We start from the raw sequence: 18,023 nt of genomic DNA on the forward strand, positions 1-18,023 counted from the left end.
TAACAAAGTACTTAGTACCTACTATTACAAAAATGTTAGCCATAATTATTTCTTTTAAATAGAAAATAATAAATTAACTCAAGATTTTATCATACAATATAGGTAATGACAGTGAGCAAATCATTCAAATTTTTAGTGAATTAAAAAAAAAACTAATATAAAGATACGTGCCCCAATAGTCTTCACAGACATAATATAAAAATATATGAAACTATAGAGTATATTTATGCAAAACGTTTGCTCCTGAGATGAATACTGATACAAAAGGAACTAAATTGCCAGATTACTATTGTTCAGACACACACAAACTTCTATAACTATGTATTTCCAAAAAAGAAAAAGGTTATATTTTGGGCCGGCCCCATGGCTTAGCAGTTAAGTGCTCGCCCTCCTCTGCTGGCAGCCCGGGTTCGGATCCCGGGCACGCACTGACGCACCGCTTGTCAGGTCATGCTATCGTGGGCGGCGTCCCACATAAAGTGGAGGAAGATGCGCATGGATGCTAGCTCAGGGCTGATATTCCTCACAAAAAAAAAAAGAAAAGAAAAAGGTTATATTTATTAAAAACATCTAGTTGCAAGACATACTCACAGCCATAAATTTGGCATGCCTACTACATTCAAAGAACAACTGCTTGCCTGAGCCTGTTACATTCCATGAAGTGGATGAGAATAGTGAAGCACTAACAAACAGCAACTTACACTTTCAGTTTGTTGCTCACCAAAGATAACTGGTGCATCAGCTTCAGCTTAATTTTCCAACAAGAGGAATGAAGAAACTCAGTTTTTCAGTATGTTTTTAGTAAGGAGATAAACTCCTCCAGCAAACTATGAAGGAAAGAACTCAGACCTTCGCTGCTTTATGCACTACGTAACAAGTTAGCTATGCAAAGGATGACACATAAGTCAGGGAAATGCATGAAAGCCAGTAATACGTCTAAGCGTTACAAACACAGAATGCCTAAGTCAATTTACAAATGGACAGGTTTAAAAGCAATTATGCCATTGGCTGGAAAGCTTTTGAGAGGTTCTGCAAAGATAACACTTTAGCAATATTAAGAGTTTTTCTACTATTGTAGCTATTTAAAATAAATTATTTTTACCTGTACTTCCAACAAATGACAGCCTGTTTTGTGATGTACCAGTTGTCCATAAAGGTGTACAGGCAGGTAGACATGAGGACGCTGTAATCTAGTATAATAAAGATGATTAATATATCTATTAGCTTATTTTTAATGTGCTAATTAAAACAGTAACTAGTAATAAAGTAGTAGATAAATAGAATTAGATATAATCCCCCGGCATAAATAAAAATACAGAGGTTGAAAGGCATGAGAATTTCTCTAGAAAAATAATAGTTTAGCTGGTCTCACAGTAATGGTAAGAGAGAGGAGACTAGAAAGATAGACTAGGGTACGAGCATGGAGGGTATCTGAATGCTGTATCAGCAAGGGTATTCACCATGCTAAGAATGCCACTGGAACTTCTGAGCAATCAATGCTGTGCTTTAAGAAGATTTTTCCTATGTCAGTTCAAGAACTACAATATCTAAGTACTCAGAAAACTTCAAAAAAATAATGATTTATTACAAACTGGTTTTAAATTTTATATTTGAGGACCAGCAATAAATTATTCCACTAACTGGACTGTACCTTTGGTTACTCCGACGAACATAGTTATCACCATCAATTGGCTTCCGATAAGTAGTAAGTGCTTCATTAAGCTGTTCCTCAATCAAGTCAACATATTTTGAATTATATTCCTAGAAGGTAATATTGTTTTAATTGTATATAGTATCATAACAACATTAACTAAATTTATAATGTTAGGTACCCAGCAAATCTTGGAAGTATAAATATGGGAACAATGAACACCTGTTTAGGAAATTTAAGAAATTTTTGAAAAGCATAGAACAAGGTATTATAAATGCAAATGTTCTATCAGACCCAAAAGCTTTCTGCTTATACTTTCCCCTCCATTTTCAATTAATATTTCAGGGTCCATATAAGTAAGTTAATAATTTTGTTTTTCATCCTATTTGAATCTCTTTCTGTATTAAAAAAAAAACTAGCTTCTTAATATTAAACACTGAAGATATTCAAGGAAATTAACTGAGTTCTACCATATTAGCACCTTTTGGTAAGAAATAATATCTTCTCCCCCACTGATTTATTTTTTTGTGAGGAAGATCGACCCTGAGCTAACATCTGCCAATCCTCCTCTTTTTGCTGAGGAAGACTGGCCCTGGGCTAACATCCATACCCGTCTTCCTCCACTTTATATGGGACACCACCACAGCATGACTTGCCAAGTGGTGTGTCGGTTGGCGCCCGGGGTTCTGAACTGGTGAACCCTGGGCCGCCACAGCAGAGCACGCGCACTTAACCGCTTGCGCCACCGGGCCGGCCCCCTCCCCCACTGATTTAAATCAGGTCAAATATAAAAAATATTTCCAGCTAAAACTTGGAAAACTTCTAGTTAAATTTTTTAAACTGAGAGTCATTCACACTGCCACCTTTATTGCAAAAGATCTCTACTTTAAACTGGTTAGAAAGAATTGGTAGAACCTCTTTGGAAAACAATTTGGCAGTATTTATCAAAAATTTAAATTCACATACTTTTTGACTCAAGAATTATATACTTTTAGAAATTTAACCAATATACTTGCAAAAGTCTGCAAAGATATATATGCGAGAATATCCAGCAAACACTGTTTACAAAACTAAAAAGTTGGAAACAATCTAAATGCCCATCAAGACAGGAGTGGTGATAAAAATTAAGGTACATTTCATATAACGTACTATGCAGTCATTAAAGAGAATGAGATACACCTAAATGTACAGCTCTGAAAAGATCTCTCAGATATACTGCTAAATGAAAAAGTTAAATACAGCTTTATCTACAGATGCAAATAGAATTCATTCGTATTTTTAAATGAAGAATATGTACTTAGATATGTACAGAACATCTTTGAATGCATACAAAAGAAATTGTTAACAGACATTAACTTCAGAAAAGGCAGAATAAGGGGGCAGGGAGACATTTTTCATTTTAAACCATTTTAGACTATTTGAATTTGGTGGTTTACCTTAACTCCCTACTTAGAGCCTCTAAAAACTTACTCTTCCTTTAGGTTCCATATTTACTTTGCAATAGTAATATGAGGTTTTAATTATAATATTATCAGCATACCATAATTATTACTACCACTATACTACTACCATATTCCCCTCTATACATGAAAATCTCAGTACAAAAATCTAATTAAGGCAGCTATTTTGAGTGTTATGCAGGAGTCGTTACACTCATGTGGTATTGCCTGATTAATCTTTTGACCAGTGGCATTCATTCGGAACACACTAGCAAAGGTCAGGGGTATGATTTATAGCTGTGAAATGCACTGTTTCTGATGTGGACCATCTTGAGGATTCTGCCCAAAAGGACCTACCTGAAGGGGCAAGCAGAGCGCAACTGAGGGGAGGACCTCTAGCTACTAGGAGGCATTCTAAGTAGGTAGCCAGAGAAGCCACTGCCCTAGTCAAGGGAACTGCAAATAGGAGATCCTCACTGGTGAGTTCTTTGAACAATTCATGAAAGTAACCCTCAAGCAAAAGAAACAACATTTGAAATCTGACACTCAAAGCTAACAACCCCAGATAACAACTGTACCAACGGAGTAGACTGTTCATGACCCGTTACTCCTTCTTCCTCCTCCTGCTCCAAACCTGGAGCAGCCCAAAACTTGCTGCTAGTAAATGGGGAAGAGAATAAGAAACAAAAAGAGTGATGAAATTAACCATATCCTCCCTCCACTGTAGGTTTCTAAGTCTACATCAGGCCTGGTCTGGGGAGAGAAGTTTTAAATCGAATGAGTGGATTTTTAATATTATACTGATCTGGATGTTTTATTACCTTGAAAAAGAGACAGTCTCACTTCATCTTGGCATGCCACAAGCTACAGGAAGGAAATCGAATATAGTGGAAAGAGCATGGGCTTTGGCATCAAAGAGTGCCCCTGTTCTGCTATTTTCAAGCTCTGGGTATCCTGGTGACCCAGGATAAATTAGTTTACTTCTCTTAGCTCCCACATTTTCATTCACAAAACAGAAAATATATTTCATAGGGTGGCTGTGATGATTAAATGTGGTAATACTTGAAAATCACTAAGTTCAATGGTAGGCAATCAATTAATTCCCTTCCCTTTCTCCCTTTCTCTAATTTGAGAGAGTAGACTAGATTGTCTTTATTTTTACACCCCCCATTTACTGCCTAACTAACTGTAACTGCAATTCAACATCTGTTTGTAACTGTACTGAAACTGCTCCAGCAAAATTCACCAATGACCTAACTGTCAAATTTAACAGCCTGCTTTCCAACGTTCATCTTCTGTGACCTCTCTAAAGAATATATACACTGGCCTCTCCTTCCTGAAGCATCCTTCAGTGACACCATTCTCTTTGATAATCTTTTTCTCAGTGTCCTTGTCCTTTTATTCCCCTCATTAAACTAGAGTATTCTCTGGGGAGCAATTTCCAGTTTTATTTCTTTGTTGTTCTTTACATTTTCCCTGGGGATCTCACTCATTTACAGTTTCAACTGCCACTTTTACTATACATTGATGACTCCCATATTGCCATCTTCAGCACATATCTGAGCTCCAGATCCACATGTCCAAACTTTTTCTAGATACCATCACTTAGTTATCCCACAGGCAATACCAGTTCAACATATTCAAAATTCATTATCCTCATCCTGCAAACCACTTTTTGCAATCATAGTCTCTTACTGGTGACCCATTATATACTCAGTCACTTAAATTAGAAACCTTAAGAGTCAAGTTAAACCTCTCATTCGTTATATCCAATCAGTACACAAATCCTGTTTATCTTATTTCAAAAACCCAGAAAACCTGCCTATCCAACCTCACCACCACTAAGTTCATGCTCTTATCATTTCTTGCTTCTACACTATTCTCAATATTGCTGCTTTTACCTTTGGGGATCAAACTTCCGCTGCTACACTGCAATCTGTCATGTTTGTAAAGCACAACTCTATGATTACTCTTTAAACACTTGTAACAATTCTCCTACTTCCCATAAAATTGAAATTCCTTAGTATGACATAATGTGGCTTATAAAACCTTCTACAATCTGGTTCTAATTTACCATTCCAGCATCATCTTGCCATTCCCCACTTATCCTAGCACCAACTACATTGGAAAATGGCTTTCTTCACAAGTCTGTGAAGTTTCGATAATCTATACAGATCTATTATTCTGCTTCCTCGCCCTTGAATACCCTTCTTTCCAATTAGTTGCCTGCTTACTCCTTAAGACCATTTCAAATATCGTATCTTTTCCTGAGCCCATCTAACATTTCTTTTGCTAATCCCTAACGCAGAATCATTAACTCTTCCTCTATGTTTCCTTATACACTGTACATGCCTTTGTTACAGCAGTCATATTATGTACCTACTATGTGAAAGCACTGCACCAGATGTGCTAAGCAATTTCCTAATATTAGAATTTGTATAATAAGGTGACTAATTTTATTATGGTAATTGGTTTAAACATCTTCTGTTTAGGAAATAAAACTATCACATCTTATCTTAGTTCTCCAATTCACCAATTATTGAAAGACTTCATGCCTAAAGTTGTATGCTTTACAGTTAAGTATTTTTAAAAAATGAGAATCTCTTATGAAATATGGCTCAGTATAGACAATGTAAATTATCTGAAATGACAGAAAATCTAAAAATCACTTATATTAGGCTTGATTATTCCACGGGTTTCTAAGATGCTTTGACAATTTATAATGCTTCAAACAAAATGAAGAAACAATGATGACCAGCTAAAGAAAAGCTAGGAAGTTATCTAGTACCTTCAAACTACTCCCTTCTTCCTAGGTTTCCCTACTACCTACAACAGCAAGAAGTTGGTTCTCAGATTTATGTAAAGTAGCACCCTAAAATGAGGTTTAATTAGATTATTATATTTGTTAGAATTGTCTTACAATTTTCCTTCTTTCAGGAAAACTGTTTTAGTTTTAGCTTAAAAGGGCTATATATCCAAGAATAAAAGAAATGATGGTAAGTAGGGTTGACAAATTATACCTGTAGATGATATCAATTAAGTTGAAAGCAAAATATCAATAGAAATACAAAAATTCAATAGTTCACTATAAAATAACTGTAGTTTAAAAAAATGGATAAATATAAATACAAATAATTAGATAGAATTTAAGACGACTTCATCTGAATGTTTAAATATTTAACTTTAGTTTCAAAACACTGACATAAAAAAAAAAAATCCTCTAAATTCACAAATCTATTTCCCAAGATAAACCCATGCAAAGTGAACCTTATTCAATAGAAAGTTACCTTGTGCCACTTTTCCAATTGTTTTGCTACATAACCCCTTTCATTCAGATAGGAAAACCCTTTTGGAATGGAGAGAAATCTGTAAATTAAAACAAGCAATAGTTTAACAGTGAGTCTGACAAAAAAGGTTTAAGGAGCTAAAATACCTCAAACAAAAAATATGTTTAAGGAGCTAAAAGACTTTAGGAATAACTCTTTCATAAAACTAAAAAAGTCAACTATTACTTATTATAACTTCAATTACAAATTTCACAATCCTTGAGAAAACACATGGACCAATCATAGTAAAGAAAATGTCATGAAAGGCATGAGGAGACATAGAAATGTAAAAGAAGTATTAAGGAAAACAATGAAGAGACAAAGTTTCAGTAGTAAAAAATGTCCACGATTCTAAAATAGGCCTCTTTCAGAAGTTAACAGCTAAACTCTTTAGAGAGCTTCATTTTCAGATCTGCATCCAGCTTTAATATACACCGCCAGAGAGAACACAACAGAAAACATAACTACAAGAAAAAATTTACTGCAAATTTACCTCAGGAGGAGAAGCAAACCCTTGTCCCCAAGGTGGGATAAAGCTGGCTTCATCTGAATAAGAGCATGAAGATTGGCCTAAAAGAAATAATTATTAGACATTTTAACTATTATATAAATATAGTAAACTCTCTATTTCCCAAATGCCTATATTATATGCATTATAATTTCACATAATTTTCTATTAAAATTGAATTTTTTTTTTTTTTTTTTTTGTGAGGAAGACCAGCCCTGAACTAACATCCAATGCCAATCCTCCTCTTTTTTGCTGAGGAAGACTGGCTCTGGGCTAACATCCGTGCCCATCTTCCTCTACTTTATATGGGACACCGCCACAGCATGGCTTAACAAGCGGTGCATTGATGCGCACCCGGAATCTAAACCTGCGAACCCCGGGCCGCCGCAGTGGAGTATGCGCGCTTAACCGCTTGCACCACCAGGCCGGCCCCTTAAAATTGAATATTTTAATAAAAATTCATGACTAAGTATTGCTAAAAAAAAATGAACTTTCACCTTGTCTTCACATGCTTCATCGAGGATATCAAGAGCTTCAGAAGAAATTGTTTTGTTTTTATCATGTAGCTGGGTCACTAGTAATTCGATTCCCCAATTGTTGAAGAATTCAACATTAGCTCTCAATAATACTCTTAAATGTTTTGTTGCATACAGCCTGCAGGCCTATAAAGATGAATGAGAACATAAAAGAAAAAAAAAACTTCACCACGGACAGCCTATTTGACTTTTTTGGGGGACAGTTTGGCTACTTGAAAAAGGCAGAAAGATTGCAATTGATGGGCTAGCCCTTGATAGGAATTTTTTTGTGTGTGCTAGTAAAATAAAATACTTCTATTTCTATCTAGCTGCTTCTTCCCCTTTATATAAAAATATAGGTACTCTATAGAGTTCTTTGGAGGAATCAAAATTTTAAAGTAAACACAAATTTCATCCCAAACTCTTAGAATTTATAATTAATTGTACTTGGCCAAAATTTATAAAGTATTGTATTAACCGGTTATAAAAAATACAGTTTTATTGCCTATGTTATACTCACATCAGTGGCTGCAGTTAGGATTTTGGAAAGGATGACTCTAGCCAATCCATCTCTGCTATAGTCCAAGCTAGAAACAGTCAGTTTCAGCAAGTGATCTTGATTTTTCAAAGAGCAAAGGTTAAGGAGACTAAAAAACAGGATGAAAATAATGAGGGTTACTAGAAATTACTGTATTGATTTACTAATTCAACAAATACTTTATAATTGCTAACACAGACAAGCATTTACCAAAGAAAGCTTTAATGACAAATATCACATAAAAAAGAATATCAAAGCATCAAGACAACTCTAATTCAATTTTATTTTTTTTGCACTTTAATAAAACTTAACAAACACCACACATGTAGACGAAAAAGCATACCATTTCTGACGACATTAAAATTTAGGTATATATTGAAACAGAATCTAGGTATGCCCACCATTGAAATACGCTGCATTTTTCCAGCATTTTGACTCCATGAGGGTGGCAAGAAAGTGTTCCAATAAATAAAAAGTAGTGTTGACTGAGGGTAGTCAATAAACCATTATTTTGAAGACTTCTTTCAGGTTTCATTCCAGATGAAGCATTGAGCCACTGAACAATATCCTTTACTAGATCTTCTAAGTATCCTTGCCCATCCTAAAAGCAAATACATTGTGATATTGGAAAAATAATTAGTGCCTATAATTAGAAAAATCAACTTCAATCAAGTCCAAAAAATTTAATGATAATGATGAAGTTACTAATTACAGATACCAATCTGCTGTTTTTAATCCCATTCAACACAATGTAGCATGGAGATGGTATTATTTCCCATTTTACAAGGAGAAAACCAGGGCTTCTAGAAGGCAAATAACTTGCCCAAAGTCACATAAGCGGCTAGTGACTAAGGATTCGAATATAGGTGTGGGCTCATTTCTTATGTATCTAAATACAGCTTATGTGTATTCAGAAATAAAAGGAATGAGGCAAATTCAATGAAAAACATTTGCTTTGGAAAATATTCAAAGTGCTTATTACCTCTTCAGACTCAAGAAGAAATTCTGTAAACTGGCAACCCACAACTGTGAGCTGCTTGGACTTGGCAAAATCCAGATCCAGGTTGGCATATAATTTACTGCTGGGCTTGTAAAAATAAAGTAGTCGTCGTACAAACCTAAAATCAAAATAAAATTAGCAACAAAGTAAGAAACCAAACAATTATTTTAGAATCTTAACCATAGCTTATGATATAATAATGTTTTGAAAATGTTTTGGGTCTAAACCAATGGCAAGAAATTTAATAAACACATTTGGTACATTTCTCACACACACACCACAAATAAAAAAAAACCAACAAAAAAACCCCTTCATTATAAAGAATAACTTTGTGAAATAAGAATTTTATGGTGAGACACCTGCAAGAAGAAATACTGGAGAAAATGCTAGCAGGAAAAATGCCGATATAACATAGGAAGATAAGGTTGGATAAAAACAAGGAAGACACTAGGACATAAATTTTCTTCCACTGTATTTTACCAAGAATTTTGTCCCGTGGCTCTATAAAATAATCTTATACTAGATAATTGTAAGCAAATGTTACCATACTATGATTTTGTCAGTTTTTTCACAACTAGGCTAGAAGCCAACCATAAAAGCTGCAGGTAAAATTTAGGTAACTGAATTTATGAAGCAATGGACATAATTTATGATAATTCAAGGTCACAATTCTCAACAGTATGTTCTAAGTTTCCACTTAATTTAATTCAATTTAACTTCATGCACTACCGTCTAACCCAATAAAGGTGTCAGGTCCAGGAGCTGGAAAAACAAAGTTGAATGAGACATCATCTCTGCTCTCAAGGAGTATGAAAAGTTAGTGCTATGCTTCTTTATTCCAATGTAATTTATAAGTTCTATACATTTCTCAAACTTAATATAGATATTAAGTTAAATATCATAAGTAGATGAATACAATCAAATAATAATGCTAATGACGAACTTCTAAAAAAACATGAAGTAAAGGCCCTCTTAACTGACCTCTAATAATATCAGTACTGGTGGCTGGTTAGTCTAAACTCAGAAGGAGTAAAAATGCCTGCAGGGACTAGAGAACAGCATAGTAACTTGAAGTGCTATATATGCTATGAACATTAGTGTGTTTTATGGAAGATAGGGAGAGCATCAGCTGGGTTAAGGGGAATGTAAAGAGGAGGAAGAATGAACCCTCCAAAGCCAGATGCAAATGGAAGTAGAAGAGAAATATTAAACATGGCCATCATTTGGGGAGGGAAACACTATGTTCCCTAATAATAAATGTCATCCTCATATGTGAGGGCTAAGATTACTACATGGTTGATATTTCCTCAAATAGAGAAAATTTTATCTCAAGTACTTCATTTGTTCCAAAACTAAAACCAGAATGTAAATAACTAGAAAAAGAATCAGCTGATGCTTTTTGATGAAAAAATAAGACTATATATAAAAATGTATGTTATGCACCTATTGAACACCAACTATTAAAATGAATGTATGTATCATTAAAATACCAATTATTACTTTTAGCAGGTAGTAGTTTAATATAATTCAAAACTAAGTTTTTAAAATTTAAATGCAAAAGAGATCATACATACCTGTGCAACTGTTCATCTTTATAATTTCTTAGGTTTACATTTGGCCACTAGAAAAATATAACATGTTATATTATATATGTATTTATCAATTCTCAAATATATAATTATGATGAATGACAATGAATAATAAAATGAAGGCAATCAAGCTATCAGCAAGAAATATCTTGTCATACCTTAAGAATGGTCCCTATAAGATTCCAATTCCATTCAAGATTCTCTTTATGTTGAAGGACTTGGCTATCTCTAAGATTCATTAAAAGAGCTTCCTCTGTATCCTAAAATCATCAGAAAGTAATAAGAAAAATTAAGCCAAATTGTCCTCACATCAAAACTATGTCCAAATTTTAAAAACAAAGATTTTTCATTTAAGGATGAATTATCAAGGTTTTTTTAACCTTAAAAAGTTGTAAAACATAGCTCTAAACTGCCTAGTCATTATAAAACTTGGAAGCCATTTGAAAATCCATACACATGAATAAAACTGCAAACTCAGTCAAGTCTATGTATACTAAAATCCAGTGATAAAGAATTAGGAAACTAATTGAAAAGGTAATTTCATGTCGGTACCTTAAGAACAAATATATCTTTCTGAACTCGGAGATACTGATCTCGTTTCTGGTGTGTTGCAATTGCTTTCTGAATAATGTGATCCAAATGAAGGCTGTAAGGCTTAGGTCCTCGTTTCTTCATTTCATGGAAGCGTTTTAGACAGTTCAAGGCTGCGCTGGCTCGCCTAATGAGAAAAAAATTCAATTAATACTGTAGCAAGGCTAGCATAATTTTAAAGAGACCACTTTGGTGAATTACTCTATTAAAACTTGCATAAATTCAAAATAGAGATTGTTACTAACAAGTAAATTATTTAATCAAATTTGGAGTCACAAGAAAAAAATCAAGAACACTACTGATTTGTATGAAGAAACAGTAATTTTTTAGACTCAACTAAACATGTACTTACTAATCTTTTCTTCTAGAGTGGTGGGCACTTTTTATATATTGGTTTTAAGAACTCCTTCTACAAGGTCAGAAACCTAATTTTCTACTTTTTTCTTATAATAGTTTTAAAACTTTGCTTTTCATGTCTAAGTCCTTAATCCTTCTGAAATTGATTTTTATTTATGATATGAGGTGGGAATACGATAATCAATGATTCCAGCATCAATTGAACAGTCTCTATTTTCCCACTGATAAAAGGTATCCTTTCAAAAATTATTTTTAATTCCTTGTGGTGCATAAAAGTGCAGTTTTCAAGAATGTAGTAGCAATCAAGTCTCAACGTCAGAACTTCTGGTAAATACAAATCAGATTTAAAATTTAAAATCCTTGATAATGTGCTCAGATCGGCAAGTATTTACTCTATCAGTAAAGAGAGCTTACTGAGCTAAAACAAACAAACAAACAAACAAAAAGCATTCTAAGATTATTATTATTACTGGAATTTTGAAGGTAAATTTAAATTCCTGATGAACCCTGAAATTCATGGCCATAATCTGACCCAGAGAGTTTACGTCTACCAGGCTTTGGGAAAGTACATTTTTCCATCATGAAACTACTAAAATAAAAGCTGAAAGCTACCATTAGTAATGTATGCCTTAGAGTCAGAACTGAGATGGTCTTGAATGCTCTCAGTTTATAATACAACTTCAGTCTGTTAAATAATAGTATTTTCATTGACAGAATTAAAATTAATAAATAGAATATTATTTATTTATAGTGCTGCCCATATGGGTACTTCTTAATTAATAAAGGTAACTAACTTTTGAGAAATGTATTATAACTGTTAACAAAAATTCGTAGTTATGAATAGCTAATGACATTTCACTAACATTACGAAAAGAAATAATGAGGTCCAAATATGTATATTTTTCTGATCATAATAGGAAAAAGCAAAAAGACACCCTGGCCTAGACATAATCTTTACAAAATGAAAGAAGATTCCTACTAGCACTCCCCAATCAAGCTCCTCCATCTTTACCTTTTAAATTGTATTTTATTAGCCCTGGAACTCCAGCAGAGCTATGGCTGTATTACCATACTTTTGTTTATAAATTATGTTTGCAGTATCTCCTTCAGTATTAAGAGTTTAGCTTACCTTAGTTACTACAGTATGGGATATTCACTTCCAACATTTTTTTTTTTTTTTTTTTGTGAGGAGGGCTAGCCCTGAGCTAACATCCGATGCCAATCCTCCCCTTTTTTTATCTTGAGGAAGACTGGCCCTGGGCTAACATCCGTGCCCATCCTCCTCTACTTTATATGGGACGCCGCCACAGCATGGCTTAGCAAGCGGTGTGTCTGTGCATGCCTGGGATCCGAACCTGCGAACCCCAGGCCGCCACAGCGGAGCACGTGCACTTAACTGCTGTGCCACCGGGCCGGCCCCTCACTTCCAACATTTTTAACCACACATATAAAAGAATATATTGTTAGTTCTGGGGCCTAGTTAATTTGAAATAATTTAGACTTTAAAAAAAGAGCTTGAATTGCTGCTCAAAAAATAAAATAGTCCAAAAAAACTCTCAACCAACATTTTTAGTGATCTGATAGAAAGTCTATGTCCTTGTCCAGAAACATACCAGAAAAAGTTGATTTTACTAAGCTCCAATACCTTGTAGTCTAAGATACCAATTATTAAACTATTAATTTTCCTCTTATCTGTAAGGCTTCCCTAAAAGAACATCTAAGCATAACCTATACATACTACCTTTTAAAAAGAAGAGAAGGTCATCTAAGTGGGTATTAAATACAAATACCAGGCACAAGCTTTGCTAGAGCTCTGATACTTACAGTCTCTTTTCCTTGGGGATATCAAAGGATGCGGCCATATTCATTAGGGTTGGCAGGCAGTGCAAATGATGGCTATGTGAATGAGGAAGAATTGTGTTTGCCTAAAATGAAACATAACATTTTATGAGTTGAGAAATAGAAATATTTTATGTTATAGATTATCCACAGATATAATACTAAAGACTCCGAGGTTTTACTCATGAAATTAACTTAATGATTTACTTTCCAATATATATTTATTTATAATTTTTATCTTACCTACTTTCAACAAGGATGGGATGTAACAAATATAAAGGTAAAAATTCATACTCTATTAGTAAAACCACTAAATTTCATAGATCTTTTATTATGTTATCATTAAATTATGAATTTTAAGTGATAACCAATTAAACTCAATTTTTAAATGACCTAAAAGGATTATATATCAAAACTTAGATCCAGTACTATAATGTTACATTGAAAATAACATTTAAAACGCTAGTTGCAATATCATAACTTATGAGTTGACTTCTTAAGTTTTAAAAACCACTGTCTCAAAACAAGTTTGTCTCATATTGCAACAATCTTTAAAATAAGAAACTTATTATTAACTCTTGCTCTCCAAACAAAATTCCACCACTCAATCTGCTTTCCACCAATGAAAATACATAAATTAATTAAATGTGGAAGTCAGAAGATGTAAGAATAATAAGCAATGAACTAACACTGCCACTCTCAAAATGACCAGCTTTTACACTTTAAGGGAATCTTAGCATTCTGTTGTATGAGGGAAGGGAACAGATGAAATTTATAAAAGAGATTCCGTCAAATAAAAGCAAATAATTCTGGATATCGATAACCTTACAAGAAATGACATCTTTTTTTGTGTGTGTGTGTGTGTGTGTGTGAGGAAGATCAGCCCTGAGCTACCATCCATGCTAATCCTCTTTTTGCTGAGGAAGACCGGCTCTGAGCTAACATCTATTGCCAATCCTCCTCCTTTTTTTTCCCCAATGCCCCAGTAGATAGTTGTATGTCGTAGTTGCACATCCTTCTAGTTGCTGTATGTGGGACGCGGCCTCAGCACGGCCGGAGAAGCGGTGCGTCGGTGCGCACCCAGGATCGGAACCCGGGCCGCCAGTAGCGGAGCTCGCGCACTTAACCGCTAAGCCACAGGGCTGGCCCAAGAAATGATATCCTAAGAATTAAAATAAAAATAATCAGGGCCCAGCCCAGTGGCATAGTGGCTAAGTTTTTGTGTTCCTCTTCGGCAGCCCAGGGTTCACGGGTTCGGATCCCCGGCCCGGATGTACGCACCGCTCATCTAGCCATGCTGTGGAAGCATGCCATATAGAAACTAGGGGAAGATGGGCACAGGTGTTAGCTCAGGGCCAATCTTCCTCACCAAAAAATTTAAAAAAATAAATAAAAATAATCAGACCTGAGAACCTGTGATATTACTTAATTCTTTCATAGATGGGTTGAAGAAGAACAGAACAAGTGGCTAAATAATTCACTGATAAACAAGACAGTTATCATTAAACTCTGTTTAATTCTGTTTACCTCACTCAAACAGCCCAGCTGCTATGTGGGAGTCAGGGGGACTGAAGGTGGGGAGACTGAAATAACAGTAAAAACAAAAAATACTTTGCCAATAAAAGCAAGCCATAACATAATTCTAAAAGATGTGCCATAAGGTTACTTCTTCCTTAATAAGTTTAAAGTGGTTCTTTTTTTTTTTAATTTTATTGAGGTCATAATAGTTTATAACACTGTGAAATTTCAAGTGTACATTATTATTTGTCAGTCGCCACATATATGTGCCCCTTTACCCCTTATGCCCACCCCCCAACCCCTTCCCCATCTGTTCTCTTTGTCCATGTGTTTGTTTATCTATAAAGTCGTTCTTTTTATTTAGTATTTTATTCATAGGTGACCTAGAAATACGAATTTCTATCTTGCAAACGATCAGAGTACATCCATTGCTTAATTCGCTGGGAGTAGAGAATGGTCAGATTACTTTCCTAGATCCTTGTTTCCAGAAGTTACTGATGTCACAAAATAAAGGCAAAAAAAAGAAAGAAAAAGATACCCACACCCTAAACCTCAGCCTACAAGTTGTGAGAAGACTGTGTTCAAACAAGACAGTTATATTTAGAATTTTGCACAAAATTTTCTTTAATTCAGACCCTGATTGCCATATATCAACTCTATTCCTAGCTGACTGAAGTAGTATCTATAGTTTTATAATTTCTTGTTTTTTAGGTAGTAAGTCTTTCTGAGAGAGATTAAGATTTATAGGACTCAAAATGTCAACACTGAAAATGAGTGTAAAAATCAATATTCAGTACTTTGTATTTTTGATATTTGTTCCATTTACAAAACTAGCCTCTATATATATCAAGATACAAGGAATCAAGGGCTCTTTGTAATGCAAAGATAACAATTCAAATAAATGCAAATTTATTTTTTGAGATAATACAAAGTAACATTGTTAAAATAACCTCTTTATAAATTAAAACGTTAATGATATGAAACATAATCAGAAGTTGCTAAACTTACCATATGTAAAAGCTCTCCTAAAAGGATGGTAGCTCTAACTGAGATATGGTCATCACTGTTTGTTATCACTTCAACCAAACCCTTTGAAAATAAAAAGAAAATATCATGGTTGCAAAATAGTACATATGAACACATTTATGCATCATATATATCTGTTCTAAAAGAATTTTGTTAGAGAAAATAAAACAATAAAATAAGTCTTACCTCTAAAAGTCCATTACGAATAAATGCAGAGAGTATCAGTGCCAAATAATTATCCATGAGGTCTGGCCTGGAAATCAACACAGCACAGAAACAGCTTAAATAATGTTCCATGTATTCCATAATTCAACATAAAAACAGTAATCATAATAAATTGAGCCATTTCTATATCTAAAATCTACCTGGATCTGGCACGATGAGGAAGAATAGTTTTCGCCTCAGCAGCTACAAAGCCATCGGAAAGCCTCCAACTGTCTTGGAATCTCCCTGGATCTAAAATAGTTAAAATTAGGTAGTTAGAATAAAATTAGATATCACTGAAACACTCCAGATAAGTGTAGAAAAATCAGCCAGCCAAGCTATGAATAACTTTTCTAACTGTTGGTTAAAAAATAGATTAAAAAAGGCATACAGAAAAAAATGACTTATGTAAGTGTACACAGATCTAACTTCCTTCATATGGGACCTAGGAATCATTTGGCTAAAATAAAATAAGACAAGAATTAGATCATCTAATTTGAGATTTACATAGGTTTCTTATTGTCTCCTTTCTTCCTTTCTTGGTCCATCTTTCTATTAACTTCACTGCTCATCTGCAAGAGCTAGTGTGATAGAGAAAAAAATTAAAATTTCTTATTTTTAGAAATTTGTCTGAGGTTTTCTTTTTCTATTAATTTCAGGCCCTAATGATGCAGTAAGAAAAGAAAATGATATTCAGTATTTAGTTCAGTATTTTTCCTTTGAGGGATTCTGTCTCCATTAGATAAACCAGTCAAAAAATTACAATATATGAATAGATGCAAATGCACTTCAATACTTACCTACACTGAGCAGTGCTTCTATGAACTCTTCAGTCACAACAGGTAGAGGAAGACGAAATATATCATAAAGCACTTCAAGCAGACCTCGCTGCAAGTGCAAATAAATACAGTTCATTTTTCTTATGGAATAAATCTTTGCTTAAAGATTTTTTAACTGTCCTATATCTAGAATAAAAAATTGATAAAAACAGAACTACTACATCTTAGAAAACTACTGTCATGAAGCCTATATTAGAAAAGGGATAACTAACTACTGAATGCTTACTACATACATGAATTAATCTTCTCAATAAATCTTTTACTATCCCCATTGTACAAAAGAGGAAATAGATTTAAAGATTAAAAGTAATTTGCCCACAGTCATGGAGCTATAAATACAGTCATATGCCACATATGACCAACATTTCAGTCAACGACCGCATATACGACAGTGATCCTATCAGATTATAACGGAACTGAAAAATTCCTACTGCTTAGTGACATCATAACAAGAAAAAGAAAACTGCAGGAAAAGAAAAAGAAGAACTCCCAGGAAAATTCACAGTGAAGGGTTTAGCAGAAGCTTTTGCAGACCTCAATAAGCTCCTTAAAAAGTCTGAAAACATGGACCTCAACACCAAAAGGTTTTCATTAATAGAGAGGAATGTTCATGACGCATCATCTGTTTGCAAGCAAACCTATGACGAAAAAAACAAACCACCATGGATATATTTCTGAAACGAGTAACACCTCCTCAAGAAGAGCCTCAGGCAGGTTCTTTAGGAGGTATTCCAGATGAAGGCATTGTTATCATAGGAGATGACAGCTCCATGGATGTTACTGTCCCTGAAGACCTTCCAGTGGGAGATGTGGAGGTGGAAGACAGTGATGTTAATGATCCTGACTCTGTGTAGGCCTAGGCTAATGTGTGTGTTTGTATCTTAATTTTTAACAAAAAAGTTTAAAAAGTAAAAAGATTTAAAAATATAAAAAAGCTTATAGAATAAGGATATAAAGAAAGAAAATAATTTTGTACAGCTGTACAATATGTTTGTGTTTTAAGCTAAGTGTTACTACAAAAGGATCAGAAAGTTAAAAAAATTAAAAAGTTTATCAAGTGACATAGTTACAGTAAGCTAAGGT

At 34.2% G+C, this 18,023-nt stretch overlaps 1 protein-coding gene across 7 annotated transcripts in view; it reads right to left on the reverse strand.

Annotated features, from left to right (window-relative positions):
- The window catches only part of RICTOR (RPTOR independent companion of MTOR complex 2), a 116,971-nt gene that overhangs the window by 24,033 nt on the left and 74,915 nt on the right, over positions 1–18,023 (reverse strand). For 6 of the 7 annotated variants that reach the window (XM_087443222.1, XM_004422759.3, XM_087443220.1 and 3 more), the window contains 16 exons: positions 16,902–16,989; positions 16,263–16,353; positions 16,084–16,150; positions 15,880–15,960; positions 13,339–13,439; positions 11,119–11,284; positions 10,725–10,826; positions 10,552–10,598; positions 8,960–9,095; positions 8,379–8,578; positions 7,960–8,086; positions 7,422–7,586; positions 6,910–6,986; positions 6,378–6,456; positions 1,652–1,761; positions 1,103–1,190 (listed from right to left, as the gene is read on the reverse strand). In XM_087443222.1, coding sequence (XP_087299348.1) covers positions 1,103–1,190; positions 1,652–1,761; positions 6,378–6,456; positions 6,910–6,986; positions 7,422–7,586; positions 7,960–8,086; positions 8,379–8,578; positions 8,960–9,095; positions 10,552–10,598; positions 10,725–10,826; positions 11,119–11,284; positions 13,339–13,439; positions 15,880–15,960; positions 16,084–16,150; positions 16,263–16,353; positions 16,902–16,989 — 1,725 coding nt within the window. The remainder of the gene's footprint in view (positions 1–1,102; positions 1,191–1,651; positions 1,762–6,377; positions 6,457–6,909; positions 6,987–7,421; positions 7,587–7,959; positions 8,087–8,378; positions 8,579–8,959; positions 9,096–10,551; positions 10,599–10,724; positions 10,827–11,118; positions 11,285–13,338; positions 13,440–15,879; positions 15,961–16,083; positions 16,151–16,262; positions 16,354–16,901; positions 16,990–18,023) is intronic. The other variant, XM_087443221.1, reaches the window with a different exon arrangement.

This window comes from Ceratotherium simum, chromosome 18 (assembly GCF_057802395.1).
Source record: "Ceratotherium simum simum isolate JZ-2026a chromosome 18, ASM5780239v1, whole genome shotgun sequence".
NCBI classification, from domain to species: Eukaryota; Metazoa; Chordata; class Mammalia; order Perissodactyla; family Rhinocerotidae; genus Ceratotherium; species Ceratotherium simum.